Here is an 18,628-nt window from a genome sequence, read left to right as displayed (position 1 = left end):
GATGCTAAGCAATGAAAGGTAACATGCAACTACACAATAGGGTGGACTCAATTACAAGCACTGCCAGAAGGAGTGGTAGATGACTGTATATTAAATTCTGAAGTAGGCCTACAGGAACGGCACTGCTATTTTATGTGAAATAATGAAATAAATTGTTTTCTTGCATATAAGTGTCTTATAAGACATCTCAGATTGATTTAGAAATTTTGAAATGAACCAATTAATTTTAAACATTTGCAGAAAGGCACAGTGGGCAATATTCATTTATTCAACACAACCTGAAAAGGAAAAAAATAATTGCATGGAGTGAGTCATTTTTTGCAAGCAATAATGCCCACCAGAGTAGGCATTATCAGGAAAATAACATCTACCCAATAGTACTGTGAAGACTAGTGCCATCCTAACAACTCTGAAAGGGTTCATAGGTTCATAGGTAGGTACTAGGCTATCGGCCCGAGGGCCTACATAAGCCTAGCCAACAAGGTTCCCTGGCTTACGCCACCCAAGAAAGTTATTTTCCTGTGCCACTGTCGAGCTGAGACACAGAAGTGATTCCTAGGGTGTATTTCCAATTTCCCATCCACTCATCAAGATTTTTCTTAAAGAGGGTTAATGAAGAACTTTGCTTGACATAGACAAGTAGCCTGTTCCAGAGTATGGGAAGTCTCCGGGACAGGTATCTATCCCTCCAACATGTCCTGTTTATTGTGGTGACAAGGTTAAGGTCCCTAGACTGTGTAGCTCAGAGGGACTGGGATTTCTTTAGGTGTAGCTTGTCCAACAGCTCTGGGCTTGACATAGCTTTATATGTTAGGCAGAGATCACCTTGGAGTAGGCGATATGCTACGGAGTAAAGCTGGAGTTTTTTGAGACGGTCAGTGTAGGGCATCTGTTTGAGGCCAGTAATCCTCTTTGTGAGGTACTTCTGTGGCCTTTCCAGCTGCTGCAGATGTCTTGTGAGGTACATTCCAAAAGGGGCATTGTACTCTATAATGGGTCTAATGAGTGTCGAGTAGAGGGGAACAATGACCTCTTTTTTTCCTGGATGAGAACCCTTTTATGATGAGGTGTGCCATGTAGAAGGACTTCCTGACTACTGTGGCGATGTGACTATCAAAGGGCAGACTACTGTCCACCTGGGTCCCAAGGTCTCTTATCACACATTCGGTGTTAAGTAGACTGCTGTCTATGTAGTAGTTCATGAGTACAGAGTTTTTACCAAAGGCCATGACAATGCACTTTTTGGCATTGAGCTTGAGGCCATGGCTCTGACACCAGGCATCTGTCTCAGCGAGGCCCTTCTGTAGGATTTCCACATCATTTGGGGACTCGACTATGGTTCCTAGTTTGCAGTCATCTGTGAACTTTGTTAGCCAGAGGCCTTGAGGTCCCAGGACTGAACCCTGTGGTACTCCACTTGTCACTGGTTTGAGGTCAGATTTGGAGTGTGCAACCTTTACAGTGTGGGTTCTGTCAGTGAGCCAGTTGGTGACCCATCTTGTGATGTAGGAATTTATACCTAGTTTAGTGAGTTTAGCTATAATTCCAGAATGGGGGATGGTGTTGAAAGCCTTGGCGAGGTCAAGATAGGCTGTGGTGAACCACCTTACCCTCATCTACGGCTTTGGTGACTGCCTCAAAAAAGTTGATCAGGTTCAGGAGGCATGATCTGCCTTTCACAAACCCGAACTGGGTGGGATCCAGAGTTTGAAGGTTACCAATGTCTTTGTTTATGAGTTCCATGATGATACATTCCATGGCCTTGCAGACCAGGCTTGTCAGACTAATAGGGAGATAGTTCCCGGGATCAGTGGGGGCTCCCCCTTTGCGGAGTGGGATAACTGTTGCTGTACGCCATTCAGTGGGCATAAAGCCTGATTTGAGTCTATGATTGAACATGGTGCTTAGGTGGGGAGACAGTTCCTTCTGAAGTTCATGTAAAATGCATCAAGGGATGTTGTCTGGTCCTATGGATGTTGTGTTTTTGGCTTTACAGAGTGCAGCTTTTACCTGCGCAGTTGTGATTACAGGGACTCTGCATTCTTCCTGTATAGATATGGGCCCTTTAGGGGGTTGGGGGGGGTAAAGTTAGCACTGAACCTTTCTGCCAGGATGTTGGCAATATCAGTTGGTTCTGTAATTTTCGTGTTGTTGTGCTGTAACTTAGAGCAGATCTGGGTGTTGCCACTGAGCTTCTTGACATAGCTATAGAACACTTTGTGGTTGTCCTTAGAATCAGTGGTGATTTTGTTTTTGTAGCTAGCTTTGGAGGATCTTATAAGGGATCTCAGCTTCTTACTGAGGCTGACCAGGGAGCTCCTCCACTCATGGGATTTTACTCTCCTTTGCAACAATTTCTTTCTTCTGTTGTACAGTTTGTTTATGGCAGGGGACCACCAGCTTGGCTTCCTTTTTTGGGGGGATAGCATCTTGGTTCTGTTTGGGGTAGCACGATCCATGCACTCGTGTAAGTGCTTATAGAATGCATTTGTGTAGGATTCAGCAGTCGTAAATGTATTGTCCATCTACATGGGTGTCATGAGGTTCACCACTTCTACCTTAAGAAGCATGAAGTTGGCTTTGGAGAAATTTTTTTACCGTGGTTTCCTTAATGGGGGGTGGGGGTGGGATGTGGATATCAAGGGTGATTAGCTTATGGTCGGATAGGACCAATGAGGAGTTGACTTCAGGTGTGGAACACCAGTCACTCATGTTGGTAATGACTAGGTCTAGGATATTGTTGCCCCTGGTGGGGGTGTGGATAAGTTGATCCAGGGCATTAGAGTTTATGAATTCCAGAAAGCATTGTGTGAAAGAGTTGGTACATGAGTAGTTTTTCCAGTTAATGGTGGGGTAGTTGAAATCATCCATTATTAGGGTGTTTGGTTGAACCCTAATATTTTCCAGTACATCAAGAAAAGAGGAGTGGGAATCTTGGGGCATGGTGGGGGATCTGTAGCAAGCTACAATTTGGATTGCAGTTTTGTCCAGAGTTAGTTGCACTTGAATAACTTTGGATGCATTATGCTGAGCAACTAGCCTGGAGGTGTGGATATCCTTAATGAATATGTACACAACTCCGCCTTTGGTGTTCCGGTCCAGGTTACATGGCTGAAAAGTGTAGTATGCGTTATAGCCTGGTAGTGCAGGGGTGCTCTCTGGAACCTTGACCAGGTCTCAGTCACTGCACAGATATCGATGTTCTCCATTTTATGGAGTGCCTCGAGTGAGTGCATTTTGAAATTTAGACTTCTAGCATTGAGTAGAATTACCATCAGTTTTTGCTTGCCTGTTCCTGTTACAGTAGTGAATTTGTCATTTGAACCTTGCCTAAAAAAGGCACTATAGGGGTGGCAAGAGCCTTAGCCAGTATTCGGAATCCCAGGGGCGACAGGTGCAGGCCATCTCTGGCAAAGCATCATGGTCTGTCGACCATGTCATCCCAAGCAGACAGAGACTGGATCCCCTTAGAATGACATCAGAAGCTTAGCCAGTTGTTGAAGCCAATCATTTTGTCCTTGTACTGCGGTATCATTCAGGGCAATGGCAGAATGCTACTCAGGGCTAGGGTCATACCTGCCTGGGCTACAAGATCGGAGAGCTCTTCCATGTCTCTTTTCATGTAGTCCAGGGAGGTATGTCTCAGGTCGTTCACACCAACACGGACAATAACAGAGTCATATTTAGTTTGTTGTGGAGTGACCTGAGTGCGTGGGTTATGTGGTGGCTCCTGGTACCCGACAGGCAGCTGACAGTAACCTTCTCCTTGTTTAGCCTGGTGAGTGGGACATCAGTGTGCCTGACTATAGAGTCACCTAAGACTAGTATGTTGGATACGTTGTTTTGTCTTATTGGCTGTGGTTGAGTTGCACACTGAGTCTGTGGGCTGTGTCATCTAGGTTGTGTTGGGGGGGGGTGGAAGTTGCATACGTTTCTGCTTTGGAGGTCTCTGTTGCTTGGGCAGATTATTATTGAGAGCCTCTGCAAATGTTTTTGTGTTTCTATGTGTGGATTTTGGTGGTGTAGATTTAGTGCGACTATGTGATAAGTGTGGTGTGGTGCAAGTGTTTACCTTCTCCTCTTGAATGTCAAGTTCAGTCTTGGTTGGAGAGAGCTGTACCTCCAGTTTGGCTAGATAAGTGCATCTCTCACAGTTTGTAGTGTTAGGTGGTAGGAGGAGAGGGTTGTCTGTGTACATGAGGCAATTTCTACATTGCTCCAAGATGCCCAGATTCATCAGATAGACAGGAGAGAACACTGGGAGCTGACCCTTGGACATGCCTAAATAAAAAAAAATATAATTTCCTCTAGTTAAGTTAGGAAAGTGAGTACAAGAGCTGCTTTTCTCTAAGCAAGTGAGAAAAGTAAGTGCAAAAACTGTTTTCTTCTAGGTAATGAAGAAGATTTAGTGCTATAGTAATTGGTAGCCTATTTAGTGCTTACAACAGGTTGTGAACAAGTGCTGAGCACAAATAAGCAAATTCAAGTGCTAAAACTAAGAATCTGTGTCTGCACTAGACTAGTTACAGGAAAGAAACAAGTGCAAATTCAGGCTTTCAAATCAGAAAGTTGAGAGAGATGGAAAAGACTGCCCAGATGGCCAATAACTACAATTTCTGGGCCAGAACCACTCCTTACATGGTAGACATGTTACCTAGTGCTTACCACTCCCACTGACAAGCTAGAAGGCTTCCCTCCAACACAGAAAGGCTTGGGGGGGGGGGGCTCAGAAGCTTACATACAGTCCTGGATACAGCAAATCTGTATCTGAACTACACTAGTTACAGAAAAGGTAGGAAACAGGCTTACCATTTTTTTTTGCTTGTTTTTATTACAGAAAAGTAGCTAAAACAGCAGTAAAAACTATTCAAATGCACTGCAAGCTAGCACACTTGAGTATGTAGCAATATTAGATCAAACGCAGTTTAAAAAATGCAATTAAATTAAAAATGACTAAAAACAAGTGCAGAAGGAGTGTATTAGGTAGAATGTGGTAAAGAGATGGGACTGGGGGGAGTGTCCCAGATTAAATCTACAGTGGGGTGGGCAACTGCAAAAGCCACCAAATTTAAACAACAAACCAGAGATAGGGATGATGGGTGGGACAAAACACTTTCAGCAGAGATCTGAAAAACTATACAGTGAATCAAAAATAACAGTGCGCAACTCTGAATAAAATTAGTCCAGCAACAATTTACAGTACACAATTCTGAAGAACCAAAAATATATACTTAGCTCTGTATATTTCCAGATAGCTTGAAAAGAGCTCTGTTAGACACAGGTTCCAGCAGTGATATGCAGGCTGTTAACTAACAGGGTTTATTATTATGCAAGTAATCCTTCAGATAGTCAGATGACACAAGCTGTGAAAAACAGTTCTACCAACTTAAGACACAGCAGAAAATAGGGAGAGGTGGGACAAAACACTTTCAGCAGAGATCTGAAAAAACTATACAGGGAATCAAAAATAACAGTGCACAACTCTGAATAAAATTAGTCCAGCAACAATTTACAGTACACAATTCTGAATAACCAAAAAAATATACTTATATATAGTATATTTCCAGATAGTTTGAAAAGAGCTCTGGTAGACACAGGTTCCAGCAATTATATGCTACTAGTGTTATGCTAAGGGTGATATGCTAAGGGTGTTATTTCTGTGATAATGTCACCCTGGAGGACAATATTGAGGTTAGAGAATAGGCTATCTGTTAACTGTTTTGTATTTTTTATGGCTATGTGCTTTTTTATATTTTTAACACAAAATAGTTCCTCCTAATTTTTCATATTTGCCATAGCATTTGTAATTGCTTTAGGATGAAGTATTTTACATCCAAAATGGAAGTTATGTTCACAAACACACACACACACACAAATACTAAGACTCACACATGCAAGGAACTGCCTTACTTTCTTTCTTTTTTTACCATTTTGTTAAACACAAGCATGATAAAAGTAAGCTATCAAACTGTTGCAACTGCTACTGCACTTAGTTTTCCTAGCCGAGTTCTTTTTTTTTCTTTTTTAAAATTTTACATTCACTAAACAGCAAAGCCATGTTTATCAAATATAAAATGGTGGCCATTTGTTTTCTCTTTCTTTCTTTCTTTCTTTCTTTCTTTCTTTCTTTCTTTCTTTCTCTAAGCTTCATGGCTGCTTAATATGCTGATGTGAAGTGGCAGGCTTGTTTTATGCTGAGTAATATCTGTATATTAATACCCTGTTGGAAAATGTTCATAGGTTCACAGGTTGATAGGAAAGCGCTAGGCTAGCTGCCTTTGTTGTCCATTTTAAGCCTATCCAATTTACCTTTTTTCTGATCAAATTAAGCTATTCCATTTGGTTAGCGATTGGCCTTAAACTTCACATGGTCGATAATTATATATTACCCCTAATGAGAACATCTGAGATCCTACCACAGATAATTTGAGGGGACCCATGCATGGGCTAAAGCATTTAGGAGCTACTGTTAGTGGTACGGGGCAGTTCTGAGGTACATTTACTGCTTCCCACCCATAGATCCCAATTGCACTTGAATATGGAAGGGGATGAACTTTGTTTTATGTGGATGGGGAATCTGTTCCGGAGCAGTGGTATCCTCTGTGAGATTTGCTTGTGTTTATTTGGGACAAACCTTTATGCAGGATGACTAAGTTATTTGGGGATTCAGTGACCACTAGTAGCTTACATTCGTCTGCAAACTTAGTCAGCCAGAGTCCTTTGGTATTGGCTTTTACTTCAGAAAAGTAGATGACAAACAGGAGAGGTTCCAGCACAGAGTCCTGGGGAATTCCACAGGTGCCTGGTCTCTTTGTGGAGATAAGTTCCTCCATTTTGATTTCTCACATCCTGTCTGTGAGCCATTTGGGAATCCAGCTGGTAACATGGTTTATTCCCAGTTTAGTTAGCTTTTCTACTCTCCCTGAATGGGTAATTGTGTCAAAAGCTTTGGCCAGGTCAAGGTATGTGGTGTGTACCATTTTACCTTCATTCATTGCTTTGATGACCTTTTCAAAAAAGTCCACAAAGTTGAGTAAGCATGACCTGCCAGTGACAAATCCTAACTGAGATGAGTCCAGGCTCCCTATGTCCTGATAGCTTAGTTCTAGGATAAGTCTTTTCCTGGTGTTGCATATGAGGCTGGTCAGACTTATGGGTCTGTAACTGTCTAGGCCTGTGGAAGGTCCTCCCTTATCCATGGGAATGATTGTAGCTCTTCTCCATTCACTTGGCACAGAACCTGTATGTAGGCTGAGTGTGAACAGTGTTGTTAGGGGTGTGACTATATTGTGCTTCATACTAGTTGAGATGCACACAGGGATATTGCCAGGATCTGTCACTGTAGTATTTTTAGATTTTGATAACACTTAGTCTTGAGTGGTAGTTGGTGGTGAGACAGTTTCAGGTATATCTTGTAGGAGAGGTGGAGGGGAGAGAGGAATAAACTTAGAGCTAAATTTATCAGCCCAAAGGTTTGCTATATTTTCAGCCTCAGTGTAGGTAACCTTGTTCATAATCAGCTCAGTGCATTGCTGCATTGTGCTTTTCAGATTAGGAACATGACTAAAAAAGGTGTTGTTATTGTCTTTTGCTTGGATAGCTGTTTTAGCCTTAAACGAGGCTTTAGTGGATTTTTATTATGCTCATTAATTGTTTGTTTATTTCAGTGACAAAGGCTCTAACATTCTGGTAATTGCTTCTCTTACTTTTGGTCAAAAGTCTTCCTTGATATTATGGTGCCACCAAGTGGGTTTGTTTCTGGGGTTTGCCCTGTGCTTGTTCCTAAAGGGTACAGTATGCAGCTGTTTACATGCTGGCATAGCATGGTGTATACGTTTCCGCATATTCAATGGAGTTAACTGGGTGCAGTGAAGCTTGTCAATGTATCAGTTAGGAGCAGGTTGTTTGTGTTACAAAAATTCCAAAGATACCTTGGGTGGAAGGGATCGCCAGTTTCAATTGCTTGTGTAGCAGTCAGTGGTTGTGTAGATGTCTAGTCTATAGTTGGCTAGTTTAGATCACTTAGGAAAATTGCATTGGGTTTAATGCTGAGTGATTCTAGTTCCTGTAGATAGGGGTTGTGGCTTTCTTGTGTCATAGAGGGAGTGCTATAGCTAGCTAATTCATCATTTGGGACCTTCCTGATGGTGACTTGAACATGAAGAAGCTCTAGTGCATCATGATCCTTTACCAACTTTGATACGAGTCTTTTCTAGATGAAGATTGAGACACAACTTTGTCCCCTTCTGCTCAGTAGCTGGTCTGAACATGTGGAAGGGGTTATAGTCCTCTAGAGAAAGGGTGCTCTCCATTATTTTAAACCATGTCTCAGCCATTACACAGAGGCCAGTGTCTTCCAGGGTGACATTGACTTGTAGCGAGTGGAGTTTCAGTATCTCATCATATCTTCCTTTGCTTGTTTCATTATGCTGGTAGGTTTATCAGGTTGGCATTTCCTAAAAAGGGGACAGGGGGTTGACAGTGTCTTAGCCAATAATCAAAACCCTAGAGAGGGTAAATGCAGGCCACCCCAATGCAGCAGCATATGGTCTGTCAATCTTAACCTCCCAGGCTGACAAAGATTGAATACCATTTGAATGACACCAAAATGTAAGCCATTTATTTAAGTCCTGTATGTTTTGTTCATTCTGTAAACTACCCATTTTCTAAATTGCTTTCATAACCTCTGTTTGAAGTGTTGTGAATCTCTTTTAAATGAAAGCCTGAAACTGTGGTGCAAACAATCAGACCATTGTTTCATAAGCAGTAATAAAATTGTTTTGCTGCATAATAGATTATCAGGCAAATAACAGTAGATTGATTTTGAAATGAACCACTTAACTGTAAGTATCTGTCTTTTTTTTGTTTTGTTAGGGGGTGACAATGAACACCATCATTCTTTCATTATCGCTAGTGTAGGAAAAGGAATATAACTTTGCATGAAAGAGTTTTATTAATAGCTATGTGGTAAGAACGGGAATGCTGATTTTATATGTATATGTAGAAAAGCACACAAACTACAGCAGTCATTCATTCTCTGATGCATAATATTGACAAGTAGCAGACAGTTTAGCAGGGAAGTTCTGCAGGGTAAAAAATAAACAATTCTTGCTATGCTATGCAAAGTTCAGCAAGAGCTGATTAACTCCTGAGCCTCCAGATACTGTGTTTCATTGATAGTATGTACCTTGTATAGCTGAGAAGTATTCAGTAGAGTGAAACGTAGCAGCGGCAGGGGAATTATTACAACCTCTGTTTGTAGAAAGGAACAGGGGGCTAGTTCAATAATTTATTCTCTTATACCCAGTACTGAAAAGTAATGGACAGTTGAGTAGAGGGAAGAGTCATTTTATTTTGCTTTTTCAGTCTTACTGTCACTATCAAACAGTTGTTAAGGAAAGCCTAAAACATTGTTTCATGTAAAGCAATAATATATTTTACTGCATAAGTATATGCCTACTGCCAGCTGACTGAATTTAAAACTAACCAAAAAACTGAATGCATCTTCAGAGGCACAGTAACGTTCTTTGCAAAGATTTGTAGAAGGTACAGAGTATTTAAAACTGAGGTAATCATGCAGAGGAAAAAAAAGAGTAAGACTGTGAGATCAGATTATTTACCATCATTAAATTAAGTGCAGTAGTAGTCTTATAGGTTCATAGGTTCATAGGTTCATACTAGGCTATCTGCCCTAGGGCATATATAAGCCTAGCCAGAGTGTGTTTGGCTTTCGCCACCCATTGTGGACCCATTGGTCTTGATGTACCAGTTGTATTTGAGAGGAGTCAGAAAAAAGATACTTTAACGTCATGGTTCTGTGTAGTTTACTTGCAAGTGTGATCACAAGTATATGGAGCTTTAAGTGCCATACCCTACATCAGCCATCCTTAATGCTTTGTTACATTAGATTTGAGCCCTCAGAGATTACCTTCCCATTGGGCCCACCTGCTATAGCCTCTTTTCTGAAAGATGGTGCCTTCTTGGACTGTAATTTCCTTGAGAAGCTGGTCATGTAGCCTTCTTTGTTTGATGGTCTGCCAATTAGCTCCCCACAATCACACTTAGAGTCAAAGAAAGGTGAATTACTGCAGACAAAAAGCATGAAATGAGCTTTATAAGTACCGTATTGTAATCAAACTGATAAAGCTGCCTTCAAGGAGGGAGTCCTAAACATCAGTGAATAGACAAGTAAATGCATTTGTATCAGTACTGACATTTTTAACGGTATTCCAGCACCAAGTCCATTAAGTGACACCTGCATGCACAAACAATAAAGAGACTTCCTTTTTTTTTTCTTTGCATAATTTTCTTCCTGCTACCATTGCATTTATTAATTTTAAGATTGAATGGAAAAGAAAGCTAAATCCATGCTATTTATAGTAGTAAAAAATGTTCACTGGAGCCATGTTCTGTTTACATTTAAACAGTCCCTCATGTATTGCTAACTCATCTCATTATCTGCCCTACTTAACTGTAGTAGTACCAACGCCTATGTTTCCTAGTATCCCTCAGCATTCCTTACAGCTTTCTGTCATTAACTGCCCATATTTAGATTATCTGCTATAAAATGTCCTTTTTCATGTTTGACCTTGTCAGCATCTCATCTCAGAACATAGACCACTGTCGAGTTTTTTTTTACAAGTATGCATTGTCTTTTCATATTTACCTTGAATGTAATATATTTTATCATTTCTCAGATTTTGCAAAGTCTTTTCTTAACCTTTGTACTTCTTTTATTGCATCATCTCCATTCATATTATATGCAGCGAGGTGCACTTTTCCCTTCAATGCCATTGCAGTGTCACATTTGTTTGGAATCATAAAAGAACTATCTGCAGAACTGAACCTTGTGACATATAACATGTGCTGCTTTTTATTAATTTTAGATTCTCTTCACTTTTGTTCACTGTGATTTTGCCCTGTCAGTGACAAAAACATGGGAACCACTTAATGGTGAACTAATTTACATATGTGATTGTGTAAAGAATTTGCTTACTTCGGAATTAGAAGTACTTTCAATCCCTTCCTTGTTTAAGCACACGTTGATTTTGGCAAAATGGGATGGTGCTTCCGAAAAGCACGAGAAAACCATCCAGAGTAAGTAGAAGAACTATAAATAAAATAAAAGTTAACATCCATATAGTAACAATGGGTTCTTAAGCCCTTAAAATAACCCTCATTAACTGTGACCCTATTCCTTGCTTTCATAGTAACCCATAGTGCCTTGACCTTGTTTCATTAATAAATGGAAGAGCAGTAAAATCTGCCTGTTGGTCTTGTTGCTCTGATCCCTTCTGTTATATAGAGAAGTGACCTGTTTACACCTCTTCTCCTTTCTGCCTCTCTGACTGAGCTTAAACTTTCATGTTATGAGATCTCTGACATGCTTCTCATGTTCACATTTCTGTAGCTGTGATGGTATGCATGAAGTCTGAGTCAAGGAGGTACCTACACAAACTATAGGTGTCAGTGGTCATTGTCATTGACTTTCTTGTGGTGTTACCCATGTTTGGTTATTTATTTGTGCTTGGTTAAATGATAGCCTTGTATGTGCTGTTTTTTCTCATAGGTATTCTTCCTGCCACTATTATAATTCTTTTCCACCTCTCTCTTTTCTATCATTTTGAAATTGTAGCTGAAAAAAGGTCATCGGTCCCATTGGCCTACCTTAATAAATAAATAGATAAAATAAGGTGCTTATATTCTTGCCACTGTAACTGCAGTAAGTAGATATATGCACCAGTTTATTCTGGAAAGGCTGTTATCAGCATTTAAGCGAGTTTATCATATGTCATTTCATAGCTGTGATGTAAGGGGAGGGGGATTCAGGTATGAAATTATACTATTAACACATACAAGGCTGGGGATTTAAAAAATGTCTAATGGTTGCCATATAAGCACATTCAGTTGTGTAAAATTAGGCTCTCTAGGGCAGTCCATCCTTTTGATAACTGTGATTTAGTGCAGATTTAACTTGCTGGTCAAAGTTCATCTCATAATCAAGAATGAGACCCAAAATCATTATTGTACTTAGAATTTCAATTATTTTATTATTAGTTTTGTTAACAGGGGTTGCTCTTGTCATCTATTTTTTTTCCGAATCAGCCAGAATTCAAATTGAGAGAATAACCATACACAACAGTATAACTTAAAACACACAACACAGTAACAATAAACACATTTCAACTGTATATTTCAGTTTAGCAGTAAGCAAGTTAATTAGCAATGTATACATGGTAACCTAGATTTAACAGTTAACCATCATATGAGTAAGCAGCTGTTAAAGCTTACAATATCTATAGAATTAACAAGTTATGGAAAGGATGGAATTCAATGAATTCTATTCACTTGACTATACAAAGCTTACCTACTTTTGCCAAGTTTAACCTCCATCTACCTGCCAACTATCTGGCAAATGCTGTGTGTAGCTGTATATACTCGAGATCCTCCACATTTAATTTCGTGACCAAAATGTGTCCCAGACATTGTTACTAATATTTAAAGAATGGTAGGGCCATGGGGAAGTAGAAGTAAGTAATAAAGCTGATTGGACAGAATGAAAAGAAAATCTGAAGGAGGAATAGAAGAAGTGTCTAAGCTGAGAATTGGGTGGGGTGTTTCTATGGCCAATTTAGCAGTATAAACAAAAAATCTTATATTGTAGTGTTGTTGTGAAGTTTAAGAGAAGAGGAGATACGTTTTTTCACAATAGCTGAATCTGATGTAAATAACATAGTTTTTTAGTGGTATTTAGGTATAGGTCAGAAAATCCATACAGTTTTTTTAGAAATAAATATGTACTGATGAGAACAAATATAACTTTGACAATGAATGAACATAAACATTTGAATATGACTGAAATACATGCACCCTATGTGGAAAAATGAGAACATGAACCTGTCATCAGCCAGCCATGTTCAAGTCCATATAATGTTAACAAACTATTTTTCATCATTGTGTTTCAGATCTTCTGACCCATAATTCCCTGATTCATTGTTACATGTACATTAGTACAGTTTCCCAGGGTCTTCATGAATGTGGTTAGTGTGCTGGCATACACCCCAGTGAAGGTCTTCAACAGATGACTGGTAATGCAGAAATGCCAGAGAACAGTACAGTAGCAGTTGTGGTGTCTTCATACAAGGAAGGGGAGCAGACAGAAATCCAGGGAACTACAGGCCTACTAGCTTAATAACTACTGTGAGGAAAGTTATGGAGAAAAATATTGGGCGGGGGGCAGGTAACAGTTTTCAAGGACATACATTTCCAAGATGGTAACTAATATGGATTCACAAGCAGAAGGAGCTCTCAGCCAAAGGTAATCTAGTTTTGGAATTGAGAACTTGGCAATGAATTACCATTAGATATATAGTCTACCTGGACATCAGCAGGGCGTTTGATTCAGTCCCACGCAATCAAAGACAATCCTATTTAGGTTTATAGGTTAGTACTAAGCTAACTGCCCTTGCGAGCCATTTTAAGCTTAACTAATTATCCCTTGTGAGACTCAAATCCTGCACCTTGCATTTGTAAGGCAAACACCTTAACCATTAGGCCACCTTCTTATTGCATCATGCGACTGCATGTGTGTAAAACATGCACTGTATTGCTTTGATATAAATTTACCATATGTATGTTATAAATAGAGAAAGAGAGTGTGTGTGTTTGTGTGTCTATGTGTATGGGAGGTTCCTGCAGTCCCATAACTGGAAACTTGGAAACCACAGCATTCCAAATGGCAGATGTACCATTTATTTTCTTTAATCCACTTCACTACAAAACAATAAATAAAGAAGTAAATAAAATTCATTACATTCCATTAACAGGGATATGGATTAAGAAAATACAACTTACTTATACGTTTTGGTTTTCCAGATACACTACAAACTCCAATTTGTAATCAGAATTTGAAATAACATTTAGGTTTCATCAAAAGGTGGCAGCTTTATATGGCAATTATCTCTCAGAAATGTTTATTTCTCCATCATACTTTTTTCCTTTACTGAGCTCTGCTCCTTTGCCATTTTCCATTAACCTTTTAGTAATGCAATATTTCTGTGTTTAAACAAATTCATTTAGAATTCCATGGACAGAATTTAAAGAAGTCACTATATCAAAAATATGCCTTAACACAATAGCTAGAAACTGACTGATATATTTATGTCTCCCATAGGATTTATGAAGGCCGAGTTCCTATTATTTGTATCATGGATACAGCAATGCTTAAAACTGTCCTGGTAAAAGAATGCTACACTCTCTTTACTAACCGTAGGGTACGTATTAAATGGCATGCATTATGTAAGGATGTACCTTGATTTCTTTGGGGTGTAATTCCATATCTGCATATTTATAAATCTGGAAAGACTGAGATGTGCTTTAAAAGAATTGCCCATGATCACAGAAAAGAAAATAATTCGTTCTGTAAACTTATATAATTGATCTGCTATTTGTTTATTGAAACAAAGAAATGCACAGGTTATCAGCAGATCAGGATTGCTTGGCCTACTTCCTTTGCCTATAATCCTAATTAACAGTTATTTGCTAACAATGTCTTTTTTTTACTACACTCGTACAATTGCCATTTATTGTTGAGGACCGTCATTGATTCTGTTTCCTAAAGAAGACCATACCCTACATCAGCCATCCTTAATGCTTTGTTACATTAGATTTGAGCTCTCAGAGATTACCTTCCCATTGGGCCCACCTGCTATAGCCTCTTTTCTGAATGATGGTGCCTTCTTGGACTGTAATTTCTTTGAGAAGCTGTTCATGCAGCCTTTCTTTGTTTGATGGTCTACCAATTAAACCCTCACAATCACACACAGATTCAAAGAAAGGTGAATTACTGCAGACAAAAAGCATGAAATGAGCTTTATAAGTACTGTATTGTAATCAAATTGACAAAGCTGCCTTCAAGGGGGAAGTACTAAGCATCAGTGAATAGACAAGTAAATGCATTTGTGTCAGCACTGACATTTTTAATGGTATTCCAGCACCAAGTCCATTAAGTGGCACCTGCATGCACAAACAATTAAGAAGCTTCCCTTCTTTCTCATATTTTCTTTGTATCATTTTTGTTCCTGCTACCATTGCATTTATTAATTTTAAGATTGAACAGAAAAGAAAGCTAAATCCATACTTCTTATAATTATAAAAAATTATCATTGGAGCCATGTCCTGTTTACATTTAGTCCCTCATGTATTGCTATTTCATCTAATTATCTGCCCTACTTAACTGTAGTAGTACCAACGCCTATATTTCCTAGTATCCCTCAGCATTCCATACTAATTTCTGCCATTATCTGCCCATATTTAGATTATCTGCTATAAAAAGGTCCTTTTCCATGTTTGCAGCATCTCACCTCAGAACGTAGACTACTGTCGGGTTTTTTATTACAAGTATACATTGTCTTTCCATATTTATATTCAATGTAATACATTTTATAATTTCTCAAATTTTGCCAAGTCTTTTCTTAACCATTGAACTTCTTTTATTGCATCATCTCCATCCATATCATGTGCAATGAGGTGCACTTTTCCTTTCAGTACCACTGCAGTGTCACATTTGTTTGGAACCATAAAAGAACTATCCGCAGAATTGAACCTTGTGACGTATAATGGTTTCAATCCTACCTGAATGGTCGACAGCAAGCTGTCCTCTGGCAGAACAAACTCTCTAACCTTCTACCTAACACCCTTGGAGTACCACAAGGCTCTATACTAGGGCCCTTGCTGTTCTCCATCTTCATTAACGACCTTTATACTGTCATCCCAAAAGTCAGCTGTATAGAATATGCTGATGACTCTACTCTGATCTGCTCAGCCACATCTCCAATAGAGTTATGGTCAGCTACCCAGACCACCTTTAATACAATATAAAACTGGTTTTCTGAACATCGTCTGATCCTAAATCCCAAAGAAACTAAAATGCTGTTATTTTCACCAATACATAGGTCTACCGCTTTCACCTTTATCATAAATTCAAATGATGGCACAATAATCTCCCCTGACCCCTCTACAAAACTATTAGGTGTCATCATAGACAATAATCTAAAATTCGACCTACATGTTAACCAAACTATCAAAACCATCAATAAACAACTAGGGTCACTTTACAGAATAAAAGCCTTCCTAACCCCTCCAGCTAAAATTGCCATAGCTCACTCTCACCTTCTTTCAACCCTTCTGTATGCATCCCCTCTACTCTCGAATTTAAACAAGACTGTCCTTAACAAACTCTCAATTTGCTACAACCACGTTGCCAGGTTTGCCACTGGGCTACCTTTTAGGACACATCATTGCATCAATCTAAATCAGCTTGGTTGGCTTAAACTACCCAGCCTAATCCAGTATAACCAACTGATTATGGCCTATAAAATCCTCTATAATCCAGACAATATTCCTGCACTTAAAAATATTATCACCCCCTATAACAATCCTCGACTGCTTCGATCCTCTAACAAACTACTAATTCAGGACTAGCAAAATTAATAATAAAGCCGGTGATTCTCTCTTTGCAAACTCTGTAAGTAGATCCTGGAACTCTCTTCCAGCTGATATTACCTTACTTTCCACCTTAGGTCAATTTAAAACTAGACTCAAACAACATTTGTCACTTAACTGACTATGTCAGTGTATCAAGCCTGGCTAACTCTCTCTAGAATGTGTAAAAATCTGTTAACCAGCGTACTGTGTAATTTAATTTAATCCTGACTTACGCTTGGGATTAACTCTAACCTGTGGAACTTGTTTAACTTGCTTACGTATGTAATCTCTGTAAATAGTCTGTTTGTAATATGTAATGCTGGTATTATGTAATGCTGTATCTGCTTACCCTTGGAGCTTTTCTCCCCGGGCCTCCGCTGAAAATGGACATGCATCCAGTCGGACTATCCCGGTCAACAAATGTAAAATAAAATAAAAATAAAAATATAACATGTGCTGCTTTTTTATTAAATGTAGATTCTCTTCACTGTTGTCCACTGTGACTTTGCCCTGTTAGTTTGACACATTGACAACAGCATGGGAACCACTCCATGGTGAGCTAATCTATGTATGCGACTGTGTAAATAATTTGCTGAATTTGGAACTGGCAGTACTTTCAGTCCCTTCCTTGTTTAAACACACTTATTGATTTTGGCAACACGGGATGGTGCTTCAGAAAAGCATGAGAAAACCATCCAGAGTAAGTAGAAGAACTATAAATAAAATAAAAGTTAACATCCATATAGTAACAATGGGTTCTTAAGCCCTTAGAATAACCCTCATTAACTGTGACCCTATTCCTTGCTTTCATAGTAACCCATAGTGCCTTGACCTTGTTTCATTAATAAATGGAAGAGCAATAAAATCTGTCTGAAAAAATTAACAAACCAAGGATGAAGCAGCAAGCAATAACTAATAAAAAACAAACCACCAGTCTGCCTGAACAATAAAGGAAACCACCAGCAAATAGCAAAAAACATAGTTTAATATCGCTATTGTCTCAAAAGACTTCTTCAGAATGAAAATCTGCCTGTTGGTCTTGTTGCTCTGATCCCTTCCATTATATAGAGAAGTGACCTGTTTACACCTTCCTGCCTCTCTCACAGAGCTTAAACTTTCATGTTATGACATCTCCGACATGCTACTCATGTAAAAAACGTAGTAGGCCACACAAACTCCAAATGACAAAAACAGCAGCAGTGGGTTCAGGTACAAAAGCCGACTCACAGTTTATCCAAGAATTTATTCAATAAAACATGTGAAAGATGTAGTCACATAAAAATCCAAAAGGTATAAACAGTATTCCAAGCGCTTTCTTCTCTGGTGAATCAGAGACTTTTTCAAGGAAGTTAGAAAACTGTTACTGAGCTCAATTTAAACAAACAGATCCACCCCCAATTAACACTGAACCAATAAAATAAAACCGTATAATGAATATTCATAAAGTTCATAAATATTCAACAATCGCAGTACAATTCAACCACAGAACCCATGTCATGGTAAAAACACACTAAAATGTACAGCAAATAACACACCAATCCCAAAAAATCATGCCCTTGTCAAAATAGTCTAGGTAAAAATGCTATTAATAAACTTATACATATGTACATATAAAATGTAAAATTATATAAATACATGTAAAAAATGTATATCAATTATTTTATCTATTTAATGCTTTTAACTTCAAGAAACAGGCTAAGGATAGAGCATCATTGATACCTGGCCAGTTTATCACATTAGTTTTAATCTGCCATAGTGCCTCTTGTTTCTCCAGTTGTAGGATCCCAGGGGCCACCCCTTGGGTCTATGTCTAAAACATCAGTTATTGTAAATTTAAAATCATGCCCCTCATACTCCTTACAGTGTTTAGCGAGAGCATTCATCTTCTTCTACCTCGTGTGGCAACCAGACGCAATCTTTTTTTTTTATTTACTTGTTTATTTTAATTCTACAGGCCATTTTCCCCAAGATAAATAGAATGGCTCCCACTATAGACAGATAATTGGATAGACAAATAAATAACTTAGCGCTGTCCTTTTGCTATAAGAGGACAAACTGCATCCAGATGAAAAATCAGAAAATGATCTGTAGTTTTCTAATGATTTTTGTTAATAGGATAATAGTGGGGAACAACTGCATTTTC

General features: G+C 38.9%; 1 protein-coding gene across 1 annotated transcript in view; it reads left to right on the top strand.

Annotated features, from left to right (window-relative positions):
- The window catches only part of LOC122816455 (cytochrome P450 3A24-like), a 519,725-nt gene that overhangs the window by 148,732 nt on the left and 352,365 nt on the right, over positions 1-18,628 (top strand). Inside the window, exon 4 of the mRNA XM_044089263.1 lies at positions 14,174-14,273. Within this exon, the coding sequence (XP_043945198.1) occupies positions 14,174-14,273 (100 nt within the window). The remainder of the gene's footprint in view (positions 1-14,173; positions 14,274-18,628) is intronic.

The sequence above is a fragment of the Protopterus annectens genome, chromosome 12.part0 (assembly GCF_019279795.1).
Source record: "Protopterus annectens isolate FY-2018-M chromosome 12.part0, PAN1.0, whole genome shotgun sequence".
Lineage (NCBI taxonomy): Eukaryota > Metazoa > Chordata > Ceratodontiformes > Protopteridae > Protopterus > Protopterus annectens.
Note: the sequence above shows the minus strand (reverse complement) of the source record. Positions and strands in the feature narration are given on the sequence as shown.